The sequence below is a fragment of the Aquarana catesbeiana genome, linkage group LG13, assembly GCF_042186555.1.
Source record: "Aquarana catesbeiana isolate 2022-GZ linkage group LG13, ASM4218655v1, whole genome shotgun sequence".
NCBI classification, from domain to species: Eukaryota; Metazoa; Chordata; class Amphibia; order Anura; family Ranidae; genus Aquarana; species Aquarana catesbeiana.
The window spans coordinates 227643813-227664565 of NC_133336.1; the positions used below are offsets into that span (position 1 = coordinate 227643813).

Consider the following 20753-nt stretch of genomic DNA (forward strand, 5'->3'; position numbering starts at 1 on the left):
ATTTAAGTGACTTTGAACATGGCATGGTTGTTGGTGCCAGACAGGCTGGTCTGAGTATTTAAGAAACTGCTGATCTACTGGGATTTTCACGCACAACCATCTCTCAGCATTACAGAGAATGGTGGAAAAAAGAGAAAATATCCAGTGAGCGGCAGTTGTGTGGAGGAAAATGCCTTGTTGATGTCAGAGGTCAGAGGAGAATGGGCAGACTGGTTAGTGATGATAGAAAGAACAGTAACTCAAATAACCACTCGATACACTCAAGGTATGCAGAATACCATCTCTGAATGTACAACGCATCGAACCTTGAAGCAGATGGGCTACAGCAGCAGAAGTCCACACCGGGTGCCACTCCTGTCAGCTAAGAACAGGAAACTGAGGTTCCAATTCACACAGGCTCACCAAAATTGGACAATAGAAGCTTGGAAAAACGTTGCCTGGTCTGATGAGTCTTGATTTAAGGTGCGACATTCAGATGGTGGGGTCAGAATTTGGCGCATGGATCCATCCTGCCTTTATCACCGGTTCAGGCTGGTGGTGTAATGGTGTGGGGGATATTTTCTTGGCACACTTTGGGACCCTTAGTACCAATTGAGCATCACTTAAACGCCACGACCTCCCTGAGTATTGTTGCTGACCATGTCCATCCCTTTATGACTACAGTGTCCCCATCTTCTGATGGCTCCTTCCAGCAGGATAATGCACCATGTCACAAAGCTCCAATCATCTCACCACTGGATAATGAGGTCCCTGTACTCCAATGGCCTCCACACTCACCGCATCCCATTCAATCGAGCACCTTTGGGATGTGGTAGAAAGGGAGATTCACATTACGGATGTGCAGCCAACAAATCTGCAGCAACTGCGTGATGCTATCATGTCAATGTAGCACCCTCTACTAGAAGGTAGGTGCTAAAATAGGATTTTTCTGGGTTTGAGAGATCAGTGTAGGTAAATTTAGACAGGCCTGTGCTGTGTGCTGGGCCTGTTTGTTTTGATTTGAGACTGGGAGTGTTTGGTGTAGTGGTGGGTGTGACCACCTGTGCTCTAACTCAGAGGCACCTCCCTTGCTTTCAGGAAGATTGTTCTGGAAGAGAGGTTGGACCTGAGGTTTGAGTGGCAGGCAGCTCATGTGAGGAGCTCTGACCAATAACCCTTTGGTATTGGCAGGGGGCAGGCCTCCCATATAAGCTGAGGTCACATGCTGCCAGGGGGAGTTCTGATGGTGCAGGAAGAAAGAATAGAGTTTTAGGAGTCTACCGCAGGGCGGTCCCACGTGGGGGCGCGCCAAGCACGGAGGAGGGATGGAGGTGCTGCTAGGAAGTAATCCTGGATAAAGATCTTCATCATGGAGTTGGTGTCAAGCTGCTGTGACCGGGGAACACAGGACTTGTACACAGGAGAAGATCGGTGAAGGAGAAGTAGCAGTAAAGTGGAGGAGAGTAGATCAGCGTTCTGTGACCGGGGACACAGAACTTGCCCTTTGGAGAGGTCAGTGTGAAAGAAGTAACCAGAGGAATTGTTGAGAGTAGTGCAGAATGCTGTGGCCGGGGAACGCAGCATTTACAGTTATGGACTGGCTGGGAACAGTAGTCCGCCTATTATCATGTGTCAAGCCGTTGGGGGGAGGTACCAAGTATCTCTGGCCTGGTCAAGCACACTTTTAATACCTTCCAAAAGACTGTGTGGCTACCAAACTCACTGAGCCATCGGGGAGAGGCTGTGTATGTCTCTGGCTTATTGATTTGCTGAAGCAACACCTTTATGGTCTGCAAGCTAGGGTTATTCAGAGTGACCCCTTCTTGTTTCATTGGGAGTGAAGCAACAGTAATCTAACAGTTTTGCAGTGGAAGATTTGTACAAGGAGAGATGAATTCAGAGGAGTGATGTTCTGCAGGAGTCAGTGCAGAGGAGGAGAAGGAGCAATAGTCTGCAGAGGAGATATGCAGAGGAAATAGACTGTGAATGCTAGAGGTGCATCATTTCAAGGTCAAGGCCGTTAATAAATGTCTTATCAATGCAATGACAATACACTAAGTGCTATGGGCATCCCATATCTTCCTTTACCCCACCCAAGTTGTATCCCGCAATAAACGCAACAAAACTACGCAAATGACTGCTCCATGTCTCAAATGCTATATGGGGGTCTGGCAGAAGGGTGATTTGGTGGATTGTTTGTCAGGAGTGCTCGTCACCATGGCTACGTCAATATGGACCAAAATCTCTGAGGAATTTTTCCAGCACCTTGTTGAAGAATGAAGGCAATTCTGAAGGAAAAGAGGGGTTTAATCCGGTACTAGCAAGGTGTCCCTAATAAAGTGGCCAGGGATTGTATATCCAGTCTGTTTAGATATCTTCTGAATTATAATTTTTAGGTGTCGGCCTTAGATGGACGAGATCATGTCATAGGTTTTATTGATTTATCTCTCTATAGGTGAGGGTCTAGTGGATCAGATTCTGCTGGATGAACTCGGACATTCCCTGACTCCGGAGCTGAGAGGTAATTTGACAAAACATTTTAACAATTTTCTCCAAAGTACAGATCTGGTGTTGCTATTTTTTCCTTGATTTTAGACTTTCCCCTTTTAGGTCACACATGTTACCGAACAAAGCCATTTTTGCATTTTTTTGTACATGTGTTAAAATACACATTTTAGGCCTGAAGACTAGTTAAAACATTATATATTTCCTGCAAGCAAAAATCCTGGAGAATAAAATGGTGGCAGTTGCAAATCTTTTGTTACATGATATTAGTGAAACTGTTTATTAAATGTAAATTTTCAGTCAAAAATACACATTGGTATTTGGCACGTATGGTTAGAATCAGACAGCACGAATGCAACACAATAGGTTTTGGATCCCTTTGAATGTTTATTTCAGCTAAAAAAACTCTGTACCCAGGTGGTGTTCTTGCAGGAGACCCACTTTAAACAGCAGGCAGTCCCTAGGCTTTATAATCCTGATTTCCCTAGTGCAAATTAATGGGATGGGCGACTACATGGCAAAGGAGGTTCAATGTAGAAAAAATGTAAAATAATGCATTTGGGTGGCAAAAATATGAATGCAATCTATACACTGGGGGGAGAACCTCTGGGGGAATCTAGGATGGAAAAGGACCTGGGGGTCCTAGTTGATGATAGGCTCAGCAATGGCAGGCAATGCCAAGCTGCTGCTAACAAAGCAAACAGAATATTGGCATGCATTAAAAGGGGGATCAACTCCAGAGATAAAACGATAATTCTCCAGCTCTACAAGACTCTGGTCCGGCCGCACCTAGAGTATGCAGTCCAGTTCTGGGCACCAGTCCTCAGGAGGGATGTACTGGAAATGGAGCGAGTACAAAGAAGGGCAACAAAGCTAATAAAGGGTCTGGAGGATCTTAGTTATGAGGAAAGGTTGCGAGCACTGAACTTATTCTCTCTGGAAAAGAGACGCTTGAGAGGGGATATGATTTCAATTTACAAATACCGGACTGGTGACCCCACAATAGGGATAAAACTTTTTCGCAGAAGAGAGTTTAACAAGACTCGTGGCCACTGATTAAAATTAGAAGAAAAGAGGTTTAACCTTAAACTACGTAGAAGGTTCTTTACTGTAAGAGCGGCAAGGATGTGGAATTCCCTTCCACAGGCGGTGGTCTCAGCGGGGAGCATTGATAGCTTCAAGAAACTATTAGATAAGCACCTGAATGACCGCAACATACAGGGATATACAATGTAATACTGACACATAATCACACACATAGGTTGGACTTGATGGACTTGTGTCTTTTTTCAACCTCACCTACTATGTAACTATATCATGCACCCTCCCCTTTGTCAAAGTCCAAGGGTATCAGTATTTTGATTGCAAAGTCGCTCCCCTGGACTTTCCTGGAGGAACGTGCAGATCCCCAGGGCCGATACTTGCTCCTAAAAGAGAAAATCAGAACTACCACAGTGACCCTGGTAAATGTTTACTTTCCAAACACGGATCACCTTACCTTCTTGCGGTCCCTAATCCCAATTTTATTGGACTTCCGTGAGGGCACCTTTCTGTTGGGTGAGGATTTTAATTTTTCCCAAGAGCCATTACTTGACGTCTAGAGAGGGGCATCTCACCTTTCATACTCTTATCTCAAAAAGCGAAAAGCAGAATTGTTTAGTCTGAATCTGGTCGATCCATGGAGAATCATGCACCCAAAGGATAGGGATTATACCTATTTTTCTACAGTGCACCGCACATATTCAAGAATTGACTTCTTTCTGATTCAGCATAAAGACCTACCTTTTGTTACCTCCTCCCAAATCGATTTCCTATCCTTCTCTGTTCACACTTCAACCCACGTGACCTTGAGTCAGGAAGCTATCCCCCTTTGCCCCCCGACTTGGAAACTCAATGAGTCTTTGTTACAAATCCTGGAGGTGCATTGTGAACTAGATAAAATTCTGTCAAACTACTTCTCTGAAAACGCTGACCCGTCTCTGAACCCGATGACTATATGGGAAGCACAAAAATGTGCGGTACGGGGCGAGTTGATATGAATAGGAGCTCTGCTATATCAAAAGACTGCTCAAAGCTTTGCCTGGGTTAGACGCTCCTTATTTTACTTCTCAAACAAACCGGGGTCAATGCTAGATAGAGCCCTTTGTGGCCCAAGGAAGCGCACCTTCATTCCTTATATTACAACCAGACAGGGGACCAAGGTACATACCTCTAAGGATATGGCACGGGAATTTTGTGACTTCTACCAGAAATTGTATAATTTACACCCCGCTGAGTCCGCAGAGTCCGCTGTGGTCAGGAAAGAGTCGGCAAGTGAATACATCAGTGCCTCTGGCATGCCCACACTACTGGATGGAATACGGGAATCCTTGGAGTCTGAGATTTCAGCTGAGGAATTCCATGTAGCCTTAGCTCAAACCAAACTGCGGAAGGCGCCGGGGCCTGATGGGTTCCCTCTGACTTATTACCACACCTTCTTGACCTCTTTGACGCCACATTTCTTGACAGCCTACAATACCCTGAAGGGGGATGGCTCCATGCCAGCGGACTCACTGAAGGCGTATATATCTCTTATACTCAAAGAAGGGAAAGACCTGTCCCAATGTGGAAATTAACGTCCAATCACGCTCCTCAATGTAGATTTAAAGCTCTTCTCCAAAATTTTGTCAAACCGACTTTTACCGCACATCCCAAAATTGATACATTTAGACCAGGCGGGTTTCGTGCTGATGAGGGAAGCAAGGGACAACACGGCCAAGGTTTTTAACCTGATCCATTCGGCCAGTTCCACCAGAAGGTCCTTTCTCTTGCTTTCAACAGACGCAGAGAAGGCCTTCAACAGGATGGCCTGGCATTTTATGCGGGCCACCCTGGACCACATTGGATTAGGCCCCAGTACACTTCAATGGATCCTTTCTCTCTATTCCACCCTTTCGGTGGCTGTACGGGTAAATGAATGGCACTCTGACTTTTTCACAATAGCGAACAGGACGAGACAGGGCTGTCCCCTATCTCCACTCATTTTTATTCTGACCCTAGAGCCTTTCCTGTGTTCCATAAGAGATGACCCTAATATCTCGGGAGTGCAGAAGCCTTCAGGGCACTATAAAATCACGCCCTACACAGACGACTTGATCTTTTTTGTCTCCAATCCACGTGTTTCGCTTCCCAATATTCTAGCGGCCCTACGGGTGTATGGAGAACTGTCAAATTTTAAGGTCAATTTTGCCAAGTCCGCGGTGCTGAATATAACGGTCCCTGACTCTGAAGTCCACAGTATGCGCTCGTCTTTTGTGTTTCACTGTGCAGACAAATCAATATGGTATCTGGGCATTAACATCACCCCGGACTTGGCACGCTTGTACCCTTCGAATTTCCTGCCTTTGCTGCATGGATTGAAATCTGACCTCAGCAACTGGCATACCCTGACCTTGACGTGGTTCGGGCGGTGTAACGCCTTGAACATGACAGTTCTCCCGAGGATTTTGTACATACTTCAAGCTATACCAATCCGCGTCTCTTTGGTATTTTTCAAACAGCTTTGAGCGTTAATTATGGACTTTATCTGGTCCCTTAAGTCTTCAAGGATTAAAATGCAATTATTATCTTTGCCGAAGGAGAAAGGGGGCATAGGTCTTCCCGACTTCTATAAGTACTACAGGGCAGTGCACCTTTCGAGGGTCGTGGATTGGCATTGCAACGCGGACTCCAAACAGTGGGTTGGGATGGAGATGGAGGATGCCTCCATTCCGCTATTGACGTCAACATGGCTCACTTCCCCATTTCCAGAGGATATGAGAAGTCATCCCCTGATCGGCGCTACGCTTGCAGTAGTTAGGTCAACCTTCCGCAATACGGGTCTTTCGAGGGCCGTGTATTGGCATTGCAACGCGGACTCCACACAGTGGGTTGGGATGGAGATGGAGGATGTCTCCATTCCGCTGTTGACGTCAACATGGCTCACTTCCCCATTTCCAGAGGATATGAGAAGTCATCCCCTGATCTGCGCTACGCTTGCAGTAGTTAGGTCGACCTTCCGCAATACGGGTCTTTGACAGTTATCCTCCCCTATGACTCCCGTTATAGGAAACCCTGACTTCATACCCAGACTTACCAGCAGAAGGATAAGGCCTCATTCACACGAGGCAGACTCCGTGTAGTCCGCCTCGGTCCGCCAGCTCAGCGGGAGATCTCTCCGTTGATCTCTGCTGAGCCGGCGGATGACAGGTCCCTCTCTGCTCACTGAGCGGGGAGGGGCTTGTCAGGCGCCGCTGCTGCCTATGGAGGGATCGGACGAAAACGGACAGCATGTCTGTTTTCATCAGATCTCACCCGATCCGACCTGCCTGCGATGGATACGGACGTAGGGCCATCTGTCTATCTGTCTGCTTTAAACGGATCGGACCGGGTCGGATGTCAACAGACATGTCTCCGCCGACATCCGTCGCTCCATAGGCTAACATGGAGTGCCCGTTCAGGTCCGCTGTCAAAACTGACAGGCGGACCTGAACAGTCCGATCGTGTGGAAAGGGCCTAAGACAGCTGACTCTTTCAGGGAAATATCACTTATCAAGGGGAGCTCCCTTCGCTGACAGCCATTTCCAGGCTCTCAGATCCACCACTGGATAGTCTAAGCACCAACCAACTCAGACATTTTTTGCAGTCCCTGCAGAAGGCACATTATACCCCACGTGATCTCACCCCCTTTGAATCATTATGCAGTTTGGGGGAACTGTCTCGGCACACGTTGTCTCTGCTATATGGTTACTTTAACAACTCTCAAGTCTGATGGACTGGCCCTGACATTTGTTCGCCATTGGGAAGTGGACTTAGAGATTCAGTTTACACGCAAGTGGAAAAAAATCCTCCTTTTGGCACATAAGTCCTCCATGGCGAACCAATACCAGGAAGTTGGGTACAAATTGTTATCCCGATGGTAAAGAGTTCCTTATTTGCTTCACAAAATGGATAGGGCTTCTCCTGATAAGTGCTGGAGGTGCAATGGGGAGGGTGGTACGATTTTCCACATCTTTTGGTTCTGCCCCATCCTGAGACCTTTTTGGGAGGAGGTAAAAACAACTACTGTATTAAAAATTTGACCTCAGTTGAGTTGAAAGGTAACCCGGCCGCATGTCTTCTACACATAGGCGTGCGCAGCCTATTGCATTAGCATAGGTGTGCGCAGCCTCTTGCATTAGGGTGTGCACCCCAAAGCTCAAATACATATGCATGTGTATATGTACTGATGGTGTCAGTAGGGCAGTGGACAGTGTCATTAGTTTTATTTTATTTTTAAATAAATTATTTTATTTTGTTACTTTTTTGGGGGGATGAAATATCAGTGTTCTAAACAGGGGGGAATATGCACCACACAAGGGGATTAGGGTGTGCCCAGGCACACCTGGCACACCCTGTGCGCACGCCTATGTGCATTAGGGTGTGCACCCGAAAGCTCAAACACACATACATATATATATATATTGTCAAAAGTATTGGGACACCTGCCTTTACACGCACATGAACTTTAATGCAGTTTTAGTCCATAGGGTTCAATATTGAGTTGGCTCCGCCCTTTGCAGCTATAAAAGTTTCAACTCTTCTAGGAAGGCTGTCCACAAGGTTTAGGAGTGTGTCTATGGGAATGTTTGACCATTCTTCCAGAAGGGCATTTGTGAGGTCAGGCACTGATGTTGGACAAGAAGGCCTGCCTCGTAGTCTCCACTCTAATTCATCCCAAAGGTGTTCTATAGGGTTGAGGTCAGGACTCTTTGCAGGTCAGTCAAGTTCCTTCACCCCAAACTCGCTCATCTGTGTCTTTATGGACCTTGCTTTGTGCACTGGTCCAAATCATTTGATGGAGGGGGGATTATGGTGGGGGGGGGGGGGTATTATGGTGGGGGGTTGTTTTTCAGGGGTTGGGCTTGGCCCCTTAGTTCCAGTAAAGGGAACTCTTAAGGCGTCAGCATACCAAGACATTTTGGACAATTTCATGCTCTCAACTTTGTGGGAACAGTTTGGGGATGACCCCTTCCAACATGACTGCTCACCAGTGCACAAAGCAAGGTCCATAAAGACATGGACTTAGCAGGGGAGGTGGGAAATTAACTTCAAGTGCAATAATTCACATTATAACTGTAACTAAAACATATACAATTAAGTGTAACACTCTAAAAAATAAAAAATCCAAAGTGCTATAATGGTGTGAACCTCCCAACTAAAAAGTTGTTGTACTCGAAGGTAATTTGTATTGCAATTATCTGTAGAGGGGTTTCCACCATCCCTGCTAAGGCAGCACTGATGGGCACTGATAGGCAGCACTGATGGGCACTAATAGGCTGCACTGATTGGCAGCGTTGATGGGCACTAATTGGTAGCACTGATGTGCACTGATAGGTGGCACTGATAGGCAGCACTGTTTGACACTGATAGGTGGCACTGATGGGCACTGATATGCATCACTGATGGGCTCTTATTGGTAGCACTTATGGGCACTGATAGGCTCTGATTCGCAGCACTGATTCGCAGCACTGATGGACAATGATTGGCACTGATAGGCAGCACTGATTGGAAGCACTGAAGGGCACTGATAGGCTGCACTGATAGGCAGCACTGATGGGCACTGACTGGCAGCACTGATGGGCACTGGTAGGTGGCACTGATAGGCAGCACTGATGGGCACTAATTGTCAGCACTGATTGGCACTGATAGGCAGCACTGATGGGCACTGATATGCAGCACTGATGGGCACTGATATGCAGCACTGATGGGCACTGATATGCAGCACTAATGTGCACTGATTGGCAGCACTGATGGGCAGCACTTATGGGCACTGATTGGCACTGATAGGCAGCACCGATGAGCACTGATATGCAGCACTGATAGGCAGCATTGGTTGGCACTGATAGGCAGCATTGGTTGGCACTGATAGGCAGCACTGGTTTGCACTGATAGGCAGCACTGGTTGGCACTGATAGGCAGAATTGGTTGGCACTGATAAGCAGCACTGGCACAGATAGGCAGTACTGGTTGGCACTGATAGGCAGCATTGGTTGGCACTGATAAGCAGCACTGGCACTGATAGGCAGCATTGGTTGGCACTGATAGGCAGCACTGGTTTGCACTGATAGGCAGCACTGGTTTGCAATGGTTGGCACTGATAGGCAGAATTGGTTGGCACTGATAAGCAGCACTGGCACGGATAGGCAGTACTGGTTGGCACTGATAGGCAGCATTGGTTTGCACTGATAGGCAGCATTGGTTGGCACTGATAGGCAGCATTGGGTGGCACAGATAGGAGAGAGGGGCAGTTTCACATTCAGGAGATCGTGAGAATTGCCAGAGCTGTTCAGTGTATGAAAGTGTCAGATAATGACACTGCATGCAGGGAGAGACACCAGCTGTTAAAAGTCAGCGGTGATGCTGGTGGTGGGCGGGACTGAACAGTTACCAAACACCAGCCAATAGGATGGGTCTGGGCGGGCAGCTACATTTCTCTGGCTCCGCCCCCTCTCTGAAGCAGCCCAATCATTGGCTGGTGTTGGCGCTTGATCCCGCCCACCCCCGACATCGCGGCTGAGTTGTGATGACTTACAACTCAGCCACGATGTCGGGAGTGGGCGGGACCAAGCGCTATAAACACCAGCCAATGTTTGAGCTGCTTCAGAGAGGGGGCGGGGCCACATAAATGTAGCGGCCCGCCCAGACCCCACCCCATTGGCTGGTGTTTGATGGCTGTTCTGTCCCGCCCACCCCCGACATCACCCCGACATTTTGACAGCTGGTGTCTCTCCCTGCATGCAGTGTCATTATCTGACACTTTCATACACTTAACAGCTCTGGCAATTCTCACGATCTGCTGCCTGTGAAACTGTTTCACAGGCAGCGCGGGCCACACACTCTCTTAGATGCAACATTTTGGGGCAAATCTCTGGACACAGCATGGGGTGATTAGGGTGTGCCCAGGCACACCCAGCACACCCTGTGCGCACGCCTATGCTTCTACACCTGACAGAGAGACCTATTCGGAAATACAAGAAGACACTCAGCGCAGCAAGGGTGTGTGTCCCTGTGTTGTGGAGGCAGCCTCAACCATCAACCAGGGTCCTGTGGTATTCCAAAGTCAATTATATTCTCCGTATGGAGGAATTGACAGCTACTCTCCATAATATGGAAGAACAATTTCGAGACAAGTGGAGGCCCTGGAGACATTTCACCACACAGATGCATATCTGTAGGAGGTGGCCCGCTCCAATTCCCAACTGAATTTACCAGTAGCACAGAGCAGTGAGCCGGGGCTTCTGTTAACTTTAAGGGAGTATGACCCCCCTCCTCTTTCTTTTCTTTCATTGTCTTTGCTTCTCTTCTGCACCTCAGCCATTGTCACGGCAGTTATATTAAACCAGAGTGACCATAGAAATTTGAGGTCTCCCAGACTATGTATGTTACGCGATATTATTAGATTCACTCCCTCCATTGATGAAACTTCAATATTTGATTAGCATGATATATGTGCTTATGGGCCTTTTAGGCCCCTTAGTTTCAATGCTCATAAATGCTACAGTATAGGCAAAGGAATTTGTTAAATTTTCAACAAACGTTCTCTTAAGTCTTGTCTGTTTTTGGTTCTTGGCGTATGCCGATTGAATGCATCCTTATCTATGAAAATGACATGACCTGTTGTATTTGAGAAACTTTGCCACAATAAAGGAATAAAAAATAAATGAAGTTGCAAGTAGCAATGAAGTCAGTGGAAACCGCACTGATGTGTGGCTTTAAAATTGCAATTTCAAAGCTGCACCGGTGTGACCGGGACTAAGTTTTAATGCAAACAACCACAATATTATACCCAATTCTAAAATATATATACAATATAAAGGATGAGGTTGAGCAAGTAGAAATTAGCCTTAAAAGTGTAATCAGATGGTCACAAGCTTCATACTCAAAATTGTCCATGGGCAACACTTTAAAAGCCTGAACTGACCATCAGAGATAACTGTAAATGATGGTCCTAGAATTATTGCTTTCCCTCTGACAAGCATGGGAATACATAACATGAGTAGCTCAATCATTGTTTTTATACATAGGAGCACTGAAAAAAGGTTTTTGTCATTACAATTGTTATTGAAGTTTTGCATCAATATTAACATGAACACAGTCTTTCACATAGTTTTCAATTAATTGTCTTTCTATTTATGAATAAACCTACCACAATCTTCATTCTTAATTGTAGAATTCTTCAAATATCTCCTCCTCCATAAGCCAAACCCCAGCCACTTGGGGAATAAAATTAAGAATAAAAAAGAAAGAAAAAGGGACAAAATAAAAGCAAAAAAATACCCAATATAATTCTCTCTTCGCCTCTCCCCCATCAACTCCACCAACGCCTCCCTGTCCCACTTGACTAATTTACAATGTAACGCACTTCCAACAATTCGGTCATCTTCGAAGATGCAGGGAAAGATTTCCATTAGGACCATATGGCAAGACATTTCTCACAACTATCATTTTTCATGGTGGTTCTTCCATTCTCTGCAATTACTGCATTTCCTTTAACCACTCTACTATTCCTGGAGGGGTCAGGAGATCTCCAAGATGTGGGCATTACAGTCCTTGAGGATAACAAACAAAAGTGTAGGAGTCCTTTCTTGATCTCCCTGGAAGGATCAACAGCAATGCTATCTGCGGGAAACAAGCATCTTCTCTATTTGTTTTAAATTTATAAACATCGAATATACAGTTGTGCTCATAAGTTTGCATACCCTGGCAGAATTTATGATTTCTTGGCCATTTTTCAGAGAATATGAATGATAACACAAAAACTTTTCTTTCACTCATGGTTAGTGTTTGGCTGAAGCCATTTATTATCAATCAACTGTGTTTACTCTTTTTAAATCATAATGAAAACAGAAACTACCCAAATGACCCTGATCAAAAGTTTACATACCCGAGTTCCTAATACCGTGTATTGCCCCCTTTAACATCAATGACAGTTTGAAGTCTTTTGTGGTATTTGTGGATGAGGCTCTTTATCTTATCAGATGGTAAAGCTGCCCATTCCTCTTGGCAAAAAGCCTTCAGTTCCTGTAAATTCTTGGGCACGTTTGAGATCTCCCCAGAGTGGCTCAATGATATTGAGGTCAGGAGACTGATATGGCCACTCCAGAACCTTCACTTTATTCTGCTGTAGCCAATGACAGGTCGACTTGGCCTTGTGTTTTGGATAATTGTCATGTTGGAATGTCCAAGTACGTCCCATGCGCAGCTTCCTGGCTGATGAATGCAAATGTTCCTCCAGTATTTTTTGATAACATACTGCATTCATCTTGCCATCAATTTGGACCAAATTTCCTGTGCCTTTGTAGCTCACACATCCCCAAAACATTAGCTTTCTCACAGTCTCTCATGCTGATCTCCTCCAGCAGGGGAACCAGGCAGTGAAAATTCTAACAGGACGTCTACTTTCTAAACAGTATATAAATGTGAAGACAGCAGATATACACAGTACATGTAAAACGTATGTAGGAGGATTTGTTTCATCCCTGTGTATCATCTGAGGCTGTTCACTTCACTGGGTATATGTGAGGGTTTACATCCACTTTGAGGATTTCTGTGGGATTGCCACTGGCAGCAGAGAAGAGGTAAACTTCAATGGGTTAAAGACAGGGTAGGTGCAACAAGTGGGAACAGGGTACTGACACATAGTTGGTAGCACGGTATACTGGGCTGCAACTGTGGTTGCTGTGGGTGATGGAGAGGGAGATACTTGAGAAAGTGGGTGTCTAGCAGCAGGAATGGGTTGTTGCAAGCTGACTGAGGCTGAGTGCAATATATCTGACCAAGCCTGTAGTAATGGTTAAATGAAATACAGTTTACACTCTGCTTGTCTGACAAGAAACTGCACTGCGTTAATACACTCCATTAGCACCTGTTGGGGACATGCTGAATAGTGCTCAAAGAAATATTCTGAGTCATCCTCCAATAACCACACCAGAGATTCTACCTGAGCCATACTGAAGGGAGGAGAAAAGTCATCACTGCCCTTAGGAACACTGGACAAATCTGAATCAATGGATGAACATCACCAAACAACATCCTGCCCTGATCAACTAGGGAATGAGCAAGACAAATGCCTCATACTCCACTCCACACCTCTTCCTCTGTCATTAGCAAAGAAAAGTAGATAACCTCCTCCGAATGCAACTTACCATAAACAACAGCAGTTGTGCAGCCACCTCTGGTCAGGACTGGCTTCGGTATTATGTCAGGAATGGGTGTGACCAGAAATGTGTGGACTGCCACAGAGAATACCAGGCACAAGGATAGTGTAAAATAATATAATTTATTTAAAAGATAAGTGAATAGCACAAAATATAGCAAACTGTATAAAGCAAACCAGCCAACCAAACAAACAGTGACACACAATGAACAATAGCCTAAATCAAATATATACAAGTGTGGAATGCAATGTGTAATCTTATCGAGCCAGGGTCATACATGGGAGATCAAGCAGAGGGAGCCAGACAGGACAGGGAGAGGGTAACAGGAGAAGGAGAGAGCAGGAGGGAAGGAATCAGGCTGCAGTGTAGGGATCAGGGTCCAGGAACAGGATGCAGGAACACAGGTCAAGGGAATATGGGGACAATACCAAGGCAGGGAGGAATAGCATGCACAGGGTTTAAATACACTTCCTTCAATCAGCATCATGTGATGACTGATTGCAGGAGATGATGTAAGCTCTGACTGCTGAGAGACACCCACTGGTGGACGCCAGAACTGCAGCCTATAGATCTGGGAGCCACAGTGCCACCAGCAGGTGATCTCTTTCTTGACACAGGGTCAATGTAGTACAACAGTGAGTAATATAGTATAGAGCGATAAAAGCTAAAACTGTATATAATACAGGATTGTGACTAGAAATACACATGCATAAAATATACACAGATGCCCCAACCACAGAAAAAAAAAAATCAATTGTTTCAGTCTTCTTCAGGGGGTTGGCATCCATTGATAGTCTCAAAGGATCTCTGCAATATAATATAAATCAGTACATCTGGCAAAAAGGATAAGTACTTCGAGCAGTCTACAAACGTGTATAAATGTATGTATACAAAATATTATCAATGAATAATCATGTGATCAATATATATTGGATGTCTCCAGGGGGTGGGTATGGCAATAACAAAGGTCTCTCCCAAACAAAGCACAAGGGATATTACATGGACCCCAGGGGAACATGAAAACCTAAAAAAAAGGGAGGGGATCATTAGGATGGTTAACAAGGCACTAAAAACGGGGGATGACTGAAATCCCAGAGAGGGCAAGATGTATAAATATAAAGTAATACCATAAGTGTATATAATGTAACCCAGACAGATATCTTTTGAAAGATCTCAGGGTAGCTGGCTCCTTTCTTATAGGAGAAACATTGTGTAGCCCACAAGTATACTGATGGATCAGACAAAGATACTGCATACAATGATTTTGTACAATCTCACCACTGCCATTTTTGTCTGGAAACTGCTGCCTGTGCCTGTCTGTGGCAGCCAGTCAAGCAATGGGTGGATGTTGCAGCCAGGCCAGGGGACAGGGTCCAGTGGTGGGGCTCAGTTCAAAACAAGTTGGCTTGTAACTATGCATGCACAGCTGCACGCCACTCACTAACCAGGGAGCTGAAGCCAGGGCAGGGTGTGGCGCTCAGTGCTGGTCAGTGGCACTGGTCAGGGGGCCTTACGTGTTCACCCAGGGGGTTGGCCCGGCCAGGTCCGCAGCACCCTGCGCTGTCCATCTCTCGCGGTGCTGCTGGTGCCTCTACCTCAATTACACTGTCCGTGTCCACTCTGTCTGCCCGCTCGGCTCCTGATATTTTAGGCGGCTTGTGGTATGACATCATCAGCGGGCGCGGGGGCGAGCCAGGTGACGTGGGGCGGGCTCATGATCGGATTGTTTCGGGGATTTCCGGGCTCTGGAGTTGGCACTGCGCATGCGCAGTTCTCACCTGGGCCTGTCACAGCCATTTTTACTGGCACCGCTCGGCTTCTACGGACATTTACAGGCACCGGAAAAGTGCCTTGTTTTTACAGGCTGCTCGTAAATCTACGGGCGGTTGGCAACACTGATCTTAGAACACCCGACATTCAGGGGTGGATGCATATAGGATATATCTGGAAATGAATAACCAAAAAGATATTGTAGCACATGAATAAACAAATGGTAAGAGGGGCCTTGCAGAGAAAAAAAAGACCCCATACTCACCAATTGGCAAGGCCTAGGTGCCTGTGGCTATAGTCACTGAGGATGGAAGCAATGTACACTTGGGAAGAGGGCTGAGGGAGTGGAGCCAACCAAAAAACTCTGACCAAGGAACAATGGGAAAGCAAACATGACATGGGTAGAAATTAGTGACCTTGGAGGTCCTAGATGGTCCATTCAGGTGTCAACTATAATATAATATGTATATAATCAAACATCGCTAAATAGGCCAAAAAAATTATAAAGTATATAATGAAATGCATGAATGCATGTATAAACCAACCTGTTGCGATGGTAGGATGGATGATAAGGCCAAGGAGGAATGTGTGCAAAACTGCAGATATGAGAAAAGGGATGTCAAAAAAGGCGATTCCTAAAAGGAAAAGGGGAAATGTGAAAAAGTGTGAATGTAAAAAACATAACCAAGCACAATGCAGTGCTCGGTGTGAAGGGTGAAAGATATGTGTACCTGTGTAGGATGAGTAGCTAGCAACAGCAGACTGAGCTGTCCCATGTGTAATGAAATGAAAAATACCAGCCATGTGTGCTCTCCCATTGATATCCCCGCAAGGGCTCCAGCAGGCTCCACCACCAATGCCATGTATGGAGTGGCAGGACACACTGGCGCTGAAAATGCCAGCCGTCGAATGAGGGTGCGCAGGCGTAGGCTACCCCCAGCTATCCTAGATGACAGACCATGCCCATACGCAGTGACGCCGCTTCTGCGGAGGTCACGCAATGGGGCATGTAGGCATAGCACCGATGTGCCGTGGCCCCACCCATCCCTAAGGGCCGGGGGGAACAGAGAAAAGACAAGGCATGAACCAGGAGGAAAGTGGCCTATGTGGATGGAAATACTGAATTAAAACATGTGGTATACTATAGGTACAGTCTATTCTTACACCCAATTTTATTGTGTTAATTAAAAAATGTCTGCACTGGGCAAAGTATCTCAGGAATAAATAATCTGGTCAGTTTAATTATTTCTAGGTTTTTATTGCATATAAAGTAATTTTCCAAATGGAAGATGAATACATTAACAAGCCCAGATGCTCGACATCGGGCAATCTGGTTTAATAGGAAAGAAACATACATAGGCAGATCGGTACAATATTATGCATTCTGTCCTCAATATGAAGATAATGTGGTGTCTCGACAGCTTTCAGAACTTTTGCTATTAGTCTTATTAACAAAAATTCCCGAGATCTGGACGCACCAACGGGATCATACTGCGCCCAGATGTCAAAGAACTCAAAATAAACAGACAAATAATTTAAAAACCAACAGCATATATACTTTGGTTTATTGTCCAGTCTGTTGGAAGTTGTGAGAAAATTGATACTAAAGAGCAGAATACTGTAGGTTATAAGTCTTGGCTATAGGTAGCCAAAAGGGGTAGTATAAGAATAAAGAAAAGTGTTAGAATGACAGGGAGAGGAAAGAAAAAAAGGGGGGTAGGGAGGGCGAGGGAAGGAAAACTGGCAGGGTAGGTAAGTGAGGGGGGGAGAGGGGAGAGGGGAGAAGGGGGGAGGGAGGGGGACAGCGTGCCTCATCCCAAGTTGGAACCTATATTGCTAGGTTGTTTGTGTAGAGTTAGTAGGTCCTGTTACTTGACTAGGTGCCTTTGTATCCGTGAGTCTGCGTTTTAGCTTATCTGAAGTGGTGTAATGCCTCCAGATACTCCAAATGAAGGAGAATTTTGCATATTTGTCTATGGCCCTGGCTTGCATTTCCTCCATAAGCATGGTATTGTTTATTTCACTCACCCACTCTAGAAGAGATGGAGGAGTGGTGGATTTACAGTGTCTAGAGATTAATTGCCTGCCGCTACTGAGAAAAAATTTTAGGAGGTTGTGTTTTTGTGACTTAATTTTACCAGGTAGTATGGATAGAAGAGCAATGAAAGGAGAGGGGGAGAGTGATTTATCGTAAATTTCGGTATAGGTCTGGAAGATTTGGGTCCAAAATGGACGGATCACATCGCATTCCCACCAGATGTGACTATACGTACCCTTCGCAGAGTTGCATCTCCAACAGATGCCGGTGGTTGATGGAAACATGATCCTGAGATTCATTGGCACTCGATACTATCTGGATAAAACCTTGTAATTTTTTTCCTTGGTGTAGCACGAAATGGCTGATTTGTGGGTAAAGAGAAAGGCCTTACCCCATTCAGCATCAGTTATATCCCTCCCGAGTTCCTCTGACCACGCTTTGGTGTAATTGGGTAAGGTATCATGGGTGTGTTCTATAATCAGTTTGTAGATCAATGAAAGGTGTGACGGGGAGTCTCTGATAGTGTGCATAATTGTTCGAAGCCAGTCAAAGGTCTGTGAATCTGTTTGGAGTCATGTAGTTTTTTGCAGTAGGCTGTCAGATGCAGACGCATTAACCACGTCACGTTGGATGATGCGATGTTTAATCCCGACGTGAAAGTACCATGTGTGCTGTTAACAAATTGTCGTGCTGTGGGCCAAGTGGCTCTGTTATGATCGTCTATGATTTGAGTTGAGTCGACTGTGTCAAGGATATATTCAGCGCTTCCGTTTTAGAGATATTCAGCTTATAATTACTGAGACCGCCGAACCGGTTAATTTCAGTAAGTATGGATGGTATACTAATATGGGGGTTAGTCACATAGAGAAGCAGATTGTCTGCATAAAGGGAAAGTTTACATTGTGATGATGGGGTCTGTATCCCTCGTATATCAGGGTTTGCTCTAATAGCTTGGGCTAGATGTTCAATTACTAAGGCAAATAGGAGAGGGGGGAGGGGACAGCCTTGTCTCGTGCCATTTGAGATAGTGAGTTTCTCTGATTAGGTTCCATTAACTAAAATTGTGGCTGAGGGCTTAGAATATAGAGACATGATGTGAGCAAGCATTCTAGGTCTTAGTCCTATTTGGAAGAGAGTAGCTTGAAGAAAGGGCCAGCTGACCCTATCAAAAGCCTTCTCCACATCACAGGAGAGAAGGCAGGTCGGTATGTGGTTACGATGGGCATATGCCATGAGGTGGATGGTTTTGGTGGTATTGTCTTTGGCTTCACGTCCAGGGACAAAATCCACGTGATCTCTATGTATTAGATTTGGCAAAAGAGGTGAGATACAGTTCGCTAGGATCTTAGCATATAATTTAAGGTCTATATTTAATAGGGATATCGGCCTATAATTAGAACATAGGGAGGTGTCCTTGCCTGGTTTTGGGATGACAACTATTTGGGCTTGTAGTAAAGTAGGGGAGGGAGATAAGTTCTCATCTATGGCATTGAATGCTTTGGCCATCAGGGGAGATAAAAAAGGCGTGAACATCTTGTAGAAGCATGAGGAGAACCCATCTGGTCCTGGGCTTTTACCATTCTTTAAGTTTTTTATGGCAAATTGGAATTCAGAGTCAGTCAGGGGGGATTCCAAGTCCTCTGCTACAGAGGCTGGAATAGTGGGGAGTGCAGTTTCCTGAATGTATGAGGACAGGGTTTGATTCGGGGGGCCTGTTTGGGGTTTGGGTAACGGTGTCTTGGGCGTGAGGTTATATAGGGTGTCATAGTATTGACGGAATTCTTCAGCTATGGAAGAGTTATTTATTATTTTGCCTTTATTGGGAGAGTTAATACAGGGAATAGACTTCCGGGCCTGTTTGGGTTAAAGAGTCTGTGCAAGATGTCTGCCACACTGGTTTGCTTGTGAGTAATGGGCAAATCGACCTTTATCTCTCGCTACCAATGAGCGTTGTGCGAAGATTTGCAAGAGGTCTCTCCTAGCGTTAGTAAGTTCTAGTTGTAATTTGTCATCGGGGGATCGTTTATGGTCCTCCTCTAAGGTGGCTATTAAGGACAGAAGGCGTGCGATGTCTGCTGTTCGTGCACGTTTTAGTCTGGAGCCGTGTTGGATAAGTTTACCCCTAAAGACGCATTTGAGGGCTTCCCACTTCATAAGTGGGTTGGTGTCGTCACGGGCATGGTCTGCAACAAAGTGTTTGATGGTTTGTGTGATGTCCTGGGTGCATACCAAGTCCGAAAGCAGATTGTCATTTAATCTCCATGTGGCTCTCTTTTTTTGTGTGGGTATACTTCCTAAGCTCATGTGTATGGGGGCATGATCAGACCACAAAGTGAGGCCTATCGAAGCGCTGGGGGAGAAATCTAGTAAGGATTGAGAGATGAAGATATAGTCTAATCCAGTGTTTCTCAACTCCAGTCCTCAAGACGCCCCAACAGGTCATGTTTTCAGGCTCTCCATTACTTTGCACAGGTGATTTGATCAGTTTCACTGCCTTAGTAATTACCACAGCTGTTTAATCTGAAGGAAATCCTGAAAACCTGACCTGTTGGGGCGCCTTGAGGACTGGAGTTGAGAAACACTGGTCTAATCTACTGTAGTTGGAGTGTGCTGGGGAGTAATATGTGGAATCTTTAGTGGTGGGGTGTAGCATCCTCCAGACGTCCACTAGCGATAAGTCTGAAAGGAGTGTATGTATTTTGGTCAGGGAAGCCGGGGAGATTGAGGACTTACCCATTGAGGTGTCAAAGCGTGGTATCAAGGCGGCATTGAGGTCTCCTCCCAGGATCATGTTGGTCGTGCTAAATCTTTTCAGGCGAGTAGACACTGTGGAGAGGAATTGCAGTTGATCCTGGTTTGGAGAGTAAACATTGATAATAGTATAGATCATGTTCATATATGAAAGTTTTAGAAAAACATATCTCCCTAGTGGATCAATAAGGGTGTCTAGCACATCTGGTGTGAATGAAACGTGGAATGCGATCGAAACCCCCTTGGATTTCGCTGAGGGGTTGGTGCTATGAAACCAAGTGGGATATTGTTTATGGAGGAGATGCGGAATCGTGTCAGACCTAAAATGAGTCTCCTGAAGGAGTAGAATTTGGGTACGGATTTTGTGAAAATGGTATAATATTTGCCTCCTTTTCTCTGGGGTGTTAAAGCCCCTGAAAGGAGACTTTCAGGGGGGTTTGCACTGCCATAGGGAAGAGGATTTGATATTTAGGTATAATGAAACATCGGAGAGG

General features: G+C 45.5%; 1 protein-coding gene across 1 annotated transcript in view; it reads left to right on the forward strand.

The window, feature by feature from the left end:
• LOC141116682 (NACHT, LRR and PYD domains-containing protein 3-like) overlaps positions 1-20753 on the forward strand; it is a 347490-nt gene that overhangs the window by 149923 nt on the left and 176814 nt on the right. The window contains exon 5 of the mRNA XM_073609073.1: positions 2435-2500. Coding sequence (XP_073465174.1) covers positions 2435-2500 — 66 coding nt within the window. The remainder of the gene's footprint in view (positions 1-2434; positions 2501-20753) is intronic.